General features: G+C 44.1%; 1 protein-coding gene across 1 annotated transcript; it reads right to left on the bottom strand.

Moving 5' to 3' along the window:
- Nucleotides 1-505: 505 nt before the first annotated feature.
- On the bottom strand, nucleotides 506-8,354 carry LOC110158371 (voltage-dependent calcium channel beta subunit-associated regulatory protein). Its single transcript, XM_055150654.1, has 9 exons — nucleotides 8,292-8,354; nucleotides 7,219-7,364; nucleotides 7,054-7,115; nucleotides 6,791-6,953; nucleotides 6,541-6,721; nucleotides 6,324-6,461; nucleotides 5,863-6,061; nucleotides 5,591-5,789; nucleotides 506-5,517 (listed from the first exon to the last, which is right to left on the bottom strand). The coding sequence occupies exons 1-9, from the start codon at nucleotides 8,337-8,339 to the stop codon at nucleotides 3,816-3,818; spliced, it is 2,838 nt and encodes a 945-aa protein (XP_055006629.1). The 5' UTR covers nucleotides 8,340-8,354; the 3' UTR covers nucleotides 506-3,815.
- Nucleotides 8,355-9,024: the final 670 nt, after the last annotated feature.

Below are 9,024 nucleotides of genomic sequence, written 5' to 3'. Positions count from 1 at the left end.
ACCACAGCTTCTCACATGACACAAGTGAAAAATAATGTAATCCTTTCCCTTTATATAGGGTTTCATGTTTACATTCTAGAATTTTAAAATAATTTCAGATCGAGGACTATGGGAGATTAATAGTTTTTGAAAGAAATGCCCAAGCAACCTTGTTTGGCTCCACAAATTTTCCATATTAAGTTCATGTTTTAAAATCACATATTTTGGGTGGAAAAATGGCACCTCTTTCTGAGGCTGTAGTGGACATATAATTTCACATTTGTTTATTTATGCTAACAGAAAAGATGTTGAAGTTTGCATCAGTTTTTGCTTCATTTGGATAGACACAGTATTTACAAAAATGTTAAACCAGGTTAACAAATCTGTAATCTGATAGTTAAACAGCTAATCCTGTTCAGGTTGTTTTTGTCAGTGATCTGACCCCAGTGCAGTGGATGGATGTTGGTAGATGCTATAAATGATCACACCACACACATCAGTTCTTATCCCTATTCATTTCACAAAAATTTGTCTTCAGTTTTAACATACAGCCAAACTCTCATTGAAAACAAACTGGAACAAACAGATATAATTGATATTGCAACATTCATACAAAAAAAAAAAAAAAAAATATGTCTTCACCTATTTTGAGTAATTTGTTTTTAAATGGGCATTAACTATTTGGAACATTTATTTTTTGTTGGAAATTCAGCATTTAAAATAAGTTACCACAGTGTGTTTTCAGAGTCACATTATTTTTCTAAACAACCTACTTGTCAACACAAGATTCTGGTTTCAGTTTCATTCTCTCTCTAATAAATAATACATTGGTAAACATGACCATGAACACTCCTGGATACTGACTCTTAAATTATGCAGAGACAGATGGCTAACAAGCAACAAAAATTACAAAAATAGACCAAATATGAGTATAAAAATATTAATGTATCTAATCCCCTCACTGGCCTTGTCCATATGCACACCAACACCTAATTATAATTTCATTTCTGGACCATTAAGATTATTAAGATGTTACATAAATATAAACTGAAAAATCTGATATGATGAGAGCATGATCAGAAAGAAATCGAAATCCACAGCAGTCGAAGGTGGGGGCCTCAACGGCCCATTGCTCATTGCCTCACGGTTCAGCTGCCGTGTGTTGGAGTTCACCCCAGTGAATGAAAGGGTCTCGTCCCTGTGCCTTCAGGTCAGAGACAGGCCTCTCTCTGTTGTGTCGGTCTACAGGCCAAACAGCAGTGCAGAATACCTAGCCTTCTTGGGAGGGGTACTAGACAGTGCCCCGATGACTCAGTTGTTCTACTGGGGGATTTCAATGCCCACATGGGCAATGACAGTGACACCTGGAGAGGGGTGATAGGGAGGAACAGCCTCCCTCATCTAAACCCCAGTGGTGTTCTGTTAATAGATTTCTGTGGTAGTGGGGTCTGTTGGAACGTCTGTCAGAGCCCTCTGGCAGAGGGGCTTCAACTCACATCTCCAGGAGAGCTTCTCCCAGATTCCAGAGGAGGGTAGGGACATGGAGTCCAAGTGGGCTATGTTCTCTGCCTCTCTAGTCGAGGCAGTCGCTCGTAGCTGTGGTTGTAAGGTCTGTGGTGCCTGTCGTGGTGGCAATCCCCAAACTCGGTGGTGGACACTAGAAGTAAAGGATGTCATCAGGAAGAAGAAGCAGTCGTATTGGGCCTTGTTGGCTGACGGGTACTGGCAGGCCAAACGTGCTGCCGCTCTGCCAGTCGCAGAGGCTAAAACTTGAGGTTGGGAGGAGTTTGGAGAAGCCATGGAGGAGGACTCGGTTGGCCTCAAATAAATTCTGGCAAACCGTCTGATGTCTCAGGAGGGATAAGCAGTGCTTCACCAGCACTGAGAGCTGTTGACATCAACTGGGAATGTTGTCGGACAGTGGAAAGAATACTTTGAGGATCTCCTCAATCCCACCATCACGTCTTCCGAGAAGGAAGCAGAGACTGGGGACTCAGAGGCAGACTCGTCCATCACTCTGGCTGAAGTCACTGAGGTGGTTAGTAAGCTTCTCGGTGGCAAGGCTCCGGGGTGGGGGTGAGATCCGTCCTGAGTATCTTAAGTCTCTGGATGTTGTGGGGCTGTCTTGGCTGACACGTCTCCGCAACATTGTGTGGCGGCTGGTGACAGCACCTCTGGACTGGCAGACCAGGGTGGTGGTCCCTCTGTTTATGAAGGGGGACCAGAGGGTGTGTTCCAACTACAGGGGAATCGAATCACACTCCTCAGCCTCCCCGATAAGGTCTATTCCAGAGCACTGGTGAGGAGAGTCCGATCGATAGTCGAACCTCGGATACAGGAGGAGGAGTGTGGTTTTCATCCTGGCCATGGAACAATGGACCAGCTCTACACCCTCCATCGGGTGCTTGAGGGTTCATGGGAGTTTGCCGAACAAATCCACATGTGCTTTGTGAATATGGAGAAGGCATTTGACAGTGTTCCTTGTAGTGTCCAGTGTGGGGTTCTCCGGGAGTATGAGGTTCCGGGGCCCTTTGCTAAGGGCAGTCCAGTCTCTGTATGACTGGAGCAGGAGCTGTGTTTGCCCTGCAACATGCACTGGGGCAGTTTGCAGCTGAGTGTGAAGAGGCTGGGATGAAGATCAGCTCCTCCAAATCCGAGGCCACGGTTCTTGATCGGAAAAAAGTGTCTTGCCCTCTGGGTGGAGAGTCCCTGCCTCAAGGGGAGGAGTTCAAGTATCTCGGGGTCATGTTTACGAGTGAGTGAATGATGGAGCGTGAGTTTGACAGGCGGATCAGTGCAGCATCGGCAGTGATGTGGTCGCTCTATCAGACCATTGTGGTGAAGAGGGAGCTGAGCCCAAAGGCAAAGCTCTCGATTTACTGGTCAATTTACGTTCCTCCCCTCACCTATGGTCATGAGCTTTAGGTTATGATCAAAAGGACAAAATCGCGGATACAAGGGGCCGAAATGAATTTCCTCTACAGAGTGGCTGGGCGCTCCCTTAGAGATAGGGTGAGGAGCTCAGTCACACGGGAGGAGCTCCTTCATGTTGAGCGGAGCCAGCTGAGGTGGCTCAGGCATCTATTTCAGATGCCTCCTGAGTGCCTCCCTGGGGAGGTGTTCTGGGCATGTCCCACGAGGCCCCAGGGAAGACCGAGGACACCCTAAAGGGTCTATGTCTCTCAGCTGGCCTTGGAACGCTTCGGGGTCCCCCCGGAGGAGCTGGAGGAAGTATCCAGGGTGAAGGAAGTCTGGGAGTCCCTGCTTAGACTGCTGCCACCTCGACCCTTCCCCGGATAAGCATAAGAAAATGGATGAATGGATGAATCTGATTTTGAGTGCACATGTAACTGCAGCTACTGTTATCTTGTCAAATTATGTATCTTCTTCACATTTCATTTAAATTATTCTGCTCCTTAACAAGACACATATTCTTACCTTGATGGTCATAAAAGGACACTTATAATGGTTTCATGATATCAATGGGTGTTTGAAACTCTACCACACTACTGTTTTGTTCCCCTCAAAGTGCTTTTTCAAAGTTACAGAACATTATTTACATAGGCCTACACAGTAGCATACATACAGCAGCATGCTGAAAACTCACAGAGAAAAATTCACAGTTAAAATGTTTTCATCCAAAATAAGTATGTATTCTATTACAGTATTAATGAATGATGAAGAAAGTCGCTTTAAGGGCCTTTACATGTCACATCACAAGGTTTGCAACATAAGGGATATTGTTTTTGTGTTAAGCATGATGTTTTGGTACTTTGTAAACATAACCATACACATTTCTATGATCGTCTGGTTACAATATGTTGAATCATGATGTATCACTTGGGTTTAAATTCTGGGGAGGCTGTTACAGTTGTTACATTTCCTTTGGTTTCTCCCTGCTTCTCTCTGTCTCCACTTCTCAAACCCCCATAGAGTCTCTCCTCCACCGACATCACCAATTTGTCTGCCAGGCTGCTCTCTGATAGCATAACTTGACTGCTGTTATTGTTTCTATTGTTGACTCTTGGATTGATTTGACTTGATTGTTCAGTGGCCATATTTGTGTTGGTTGTGCTTCCAGTGTGTTTGTTTTTAGAAACGCAGTCGGCATCAGCCTCGCACCTCATCTCTTCTTTCACAGATGTCTCTACTTCCTTTGTAGATTCAGCTTCAACTGGCTTTATTTCCTCATTGCTTTGTTTTGTTTCTGCCTCACTGGATGCAACCTCACTGGCTTCTTCGTCTGCAGCACTTGCTATTCGTGAAAGTGTGCTGTGATACCTAGTGTCAAGGAGGTACCCTGCGCTGTCTCCTCTCCTGAGTGGAGTGAATCTCTGCCTGTCCAAAGATGGAGAGTACCTTCCTCCAGCACTTGACCCTGGATCGCTGTATTGCTTGTGTCTCTGCCACTGTTTCCTCAGGTGAACTCGTGAGCGCCGCCTGGCGCGCAGTGGAGAGTCTGGCTGGTCAAACCGGGGATCATGGCGGAGAAACTCGGTGAAAAGAGCATCTGTCTTCTCATCAATGCTGTAGTCACGGCGACGGAGGCGAGGCTTATGGGGACTTGGAGGCTGTGGTTTCATCACAGTAGACATGAGATGGGAAGTAGACTCGTGAGGCTGGGAAGGAGTGGGTTTTATACATGGCTCTTGAACTGTAACCAACTGAGTTGTGCTGTTATGAAGCTTGTCATTGCTGTCTACAAGATCATCCTCTAGCTCCTCCTGAAGCAGCTTGGCCTCCACACTCTCACACACTGAACCCTTTCGTCCAGAGTTAGTGAAGAACAATCTCCTCTCTGACGCGGTCTTCCCCCGAGATGCCCCAGATGTCCCGAACAGCCGCATGTCTTCAGGGGCCCTCGAGGGTGCTTCAATGGAGGCATATCCACTGTCCATTTGTAACAGCTTCCTATTTCCTGACTCACCATCGCCCACAGCACCGTTGCCTGCATCGTCATTTCCACTGGGACCTCTAAGACCTCGATCCCCCACTTCCCCTTCACTTTCGCCCTCAGGTTCATCATCCAAGTCCTGGGACAGGCAGGTGTTCAGACCAGAGCGAGCTCCGGCCCCTCCAAAAGATGAGACGCTATCTGCATCACTCCGGATGGACTCTCGATCTGTGCTGCTCTGGTCTGAAGAAGCGTATTGCTCCAAAGAGGCCCGTAAACTCCATATATCTCTGTAGAGTGAAGGGGGAGCCTCAGTGCTCTCCTGACGGGTGAAGGATATCGATGAACCAGAGTTTGCCCGCTGTCTTGCCATGGCTCCCAACACCACGTCATCACCATCCACAATTTCAGTCTCAATATGGTTTTGCTTCTCTTGTTGGTCTGCCTCTTTTGGTGGGCTTTCTTGGACAAACAAGTCATCCTCCTCAATAGAACTATGCCTGGCTCCACCAGGGTTAGTGCTGATCACTTTCTCCAATTTGTTTTCTTCTTTTGCCGTAGCAGTTTCCTGTCCCAGAGCATCATAGAAAGGTCTTTCTCTGCTATTGTTGTTTTCAACCTCCATCATGGCCTCCAACTTTAGCCTGCGCAGGTAGAGACATGTCAGTGTGTTTATCATACCTTGTGAATTATAAAAGTTGGTTAAAGGGGACATACCTGAAGAAGACAGAGGGTGCAGGTGCTGTGGCTGGATGGGACAAACACTCAGCAGACAAAGACTGGAGTCCACTGCTGTCAATGGGAGATTGTGGAATAGATTCAATTGTGTTGTCTCTGAGAGAAGAATCCTCCTCAGTGTGATCTGTTGTTTCACTTGCAGCTCTTTGTCGTTGGAAGGGACGCCTTTTGGGAGATCCTAATTTAAAAACAAACATCAATAACTACTGACAATAATTAAATTAACTTTTATATAAAACAGCTTGGCAGACCTTTATCATCCAGGCTTGCTGCCCGATGGCTTGAGTCAAACTTCCACCTCCTAAAGTATGGTCCCACACCTTCCAGACTGGCATGACGGCGCAGTTTGGAGAAAAACCTCAGAACTGACGTCTGCCCTAAGGCTTGATTTGAGTCACTGTCCAAGCCCATTTTACATTCTGCCTCTGGCCTGTTTCCAAATGTCTCCATCTGTAAGAAAGAAAACAGGTTCTGAGAGTTCATTTTAGTGTGATTGAGGCAAAGGTAGAATAAGAATGCCTTGGTAACTTGTTATTTGTTATTTAAAAACATTATGTCCCAATGTCCCAATATACAGTAATATGTAAATCTAGCGTTATCTTGGTGCACATGTTCAAGATTGAAAATAAAGTCTAATGGAACACTTGGGTTAGTCTATTTATAGTCAATGGCTGCTAAGTCAATACAAGTTATACAACTGAATATGACTTACTGTTTGTGAGCGTGTGTGGGGAGGTCTTCTGACTAAGGAAGACTGTCTACTCTGGTCCATTATGACAGAGTGATGAGGGTCCCCCGGCAAGCCTCCAACCCACTCCAGAGGATCCCCAAGGATTTTCCTCTCACTTAACTAAAGAGATACATCAAGTACATTAGAGATCTGTTTTGAATTGAGTGAATGGCGATTCATTTATCAGATGAGAGTGGACCTGATAGATGCTGAGGGGCACTTTGGATGCTGGGGTCTCATTAATGTTCACTGTGCTGCTTTCAGTTGAGTCACACTCCATAATGGTCAGTATCTTCAGATTACATGGGGCGGGAGGCAAGTGCAGATGAGTCAAACGGGCTTTTTTCAAGTGATGGAAGTCTCCTTCTGTGAGTGTATATCTGTGGAGCAACATCACTCACGAACTGTTTCAACTAATGATGCAATAATTATTTTTGTTGTGAGCTCACCGTCGTCCTCTGTCTTGAGCAGTCTTTTCCTGTTCATAAAGTGCAGATTCATTAAAGGAGACTCTACGGCCAATGATGCCTGTGGAGACAAATCGCTCTGAGTCCCCATCGTGACAGCTTGAAGCTGAAAGAGCATCTGATTCATCCAAACGAATGGTGATTTCTTTTTGCACAAAAGAGACAAGGACAAGTGAAGACATAGTCTTAAAGAGTAAGTGTTCACAGCAGAGTAAATTAGATGGTCATAAAAACACGTCTCTCACCTTGGGTGGGCTGAGAATCTTCGGCATAAGTGGTATTTGTCTTTTCAGGGTCGTCACTTGCTCTATGAAATAGATATGAGTTATATTTGTTTATGTTGTCTGAAAATGTATGACTGTATGTATGACTCAAGATATGCAGAACTACAGAGATTAGGGTACACCCACCGAGAATAGCGGCGCCCACCCAGGCAGCAGCGGTGACAGAAGAGCACCAGCAGTGACAGCAGCACCAGGGTCCCTCCCGCAAACACACTCAGCACAACCAGCAGTAACACATAGCTGTCCACCTGGCCCACTGACACTGGCACGTCCTGGCAACACCAAAAGACAGTCAGAGCTACACTGAAAGGGCATAAAACTCAACATTAATCAAAGAGAGCTAAGATGCAGCTTTATACAGTGCTTTTGTGCATCACTTTGCATGTCGCAGCACTGCTCTCCACAGTATTCAGTTTAATTAATGCTAATAGCTAACTGAGAGAGGATGCTAATCGAAATGTCAGAAAGATCCTTAATTCAATTTGCCAACTCTCTTGATTGAGAGGGAAATGAGGCCTCTGCAAGCTAAAAAAAAAAAAAAGATCTCATAGGGAGGAGGATGCAGATGCACATGAGCAATCCCCACCACAGACTTCCCCAGCTCTCCTCCAAACATCACTCTTCAGTTTAGAGTGGAAATAATTGGAAGAAGCTACTGGTGCTGGTAGAGTATTTATTATTTAGTGTTGTATAATGAATGATTATGTGAAAGCTTGTGTAGAGCATTGAGTGAAACCAAAGTAATTCAATAAGATGCTCTGTAGACCACACAAGAGTAAGCAAGGTATGTGATTTAAATATTAGTGATTGAATACGCGGATTAAGGTGAGGGGACTAGGTAACACAGTGTATTTTCATCATGAAAAAATTACACTTTTAAGGTAATTTAAATATTAGTAATTCGGTAGTGTGATTAGAAATTTCAATCAGATTTTTTTTTTTATTCTACAAAAAAGTACATAACTTGGATATTGGTGTTTGGGGTGACTGAAATATTTTGATTAAAAGCATGTGTTGTTATTTATGTTCCTTATGCTCCTTTTAGCCATACACTCACCTGAGTGAATTACTGTGGTATTTTTATACAGCTTTGGTTTATTCAGTAAAGATGGGGTATAACTATAATGTGGCAGTGGTAAGTAGTTGACTGTGATATTTTCTGTCGCAATGTTTACACTTCGTGTGTGTGTTGTACTCACAGTGGAGTTTTCAGTCAAGCTTGTTAGAACAGGTGAATCATTGCTCATGGTCCAGGTCAATGTGAGGGAACCCTGAATCAAAAGAGAACATTGGACAAAGCATTTAAATACAGCCCTTTTGAGGGATAAGGCCATTAATAGAAAGCAGCATTATATCTGACAGTTTAAAAGAAAATACCTATACATAAGATGAGAGCAGACAGCACTCTTTTCTTCCTTATAACATGAACGCACAAACTCCATCACGTGGTATATAAGGTCAGTTGGTAATTACTCTTTAGGCTACATATCACTTGAAAATGAAATGACTCATCCTCTATCAGCTCTGAATTGGCTCTAGTCAAAAATCCAATTGGATTACAATAGGATTCTAATAGGATATTTCTTATTTGATTTTAGAACAAAATAGGATAGGATTTTAGTTCTATCATTTTAAGTAGGCTAATATCCTACAGTGTGCATGGGTTATCATGAGAACGGATGCACTATCACTCACATGTGAGAGCAGTTGCTTATTGGGAAATACAGCGCTCTACATGTTTGCTTATTGTATGAGAAATCTGATGAATGAGTCTCTGAATTGTGGCAGACAACAACTTCGCTGTAAACCTAACTAGCCAAAAGCCTATGTAGAGAAAAGAGAGTAATAGAGAGATAACACTGACCCTTTGATTTAAGGAATTAGTCCCGTGAGTGATCGCGCGTGGTTTGAACATTGGTTCTTTCTATGTAA

Source organism: Boleophthalmus pectinirostris, unplaced genomic scaffold (assembly GCF_026225935.1).
Source record: "Boleophthalmus pectinirostris isolate CB_2022bp ecotype Guang Dong unplaced genomic scaffold, ASM2622593v1 HiC_scaffold_144, whole genome shotgun sequence".
NCBI lineage: Eukaryota > Metazoa > Chordata > Actinopteri > Gobiiformes > Gobiidae > Boleophthalmus > Boleophthalmus pectinirostris.
Note: the sequence above shows the minus strand (reverse complement) of the source record. Positions and strands in the feature narration are given on the sequence as shown.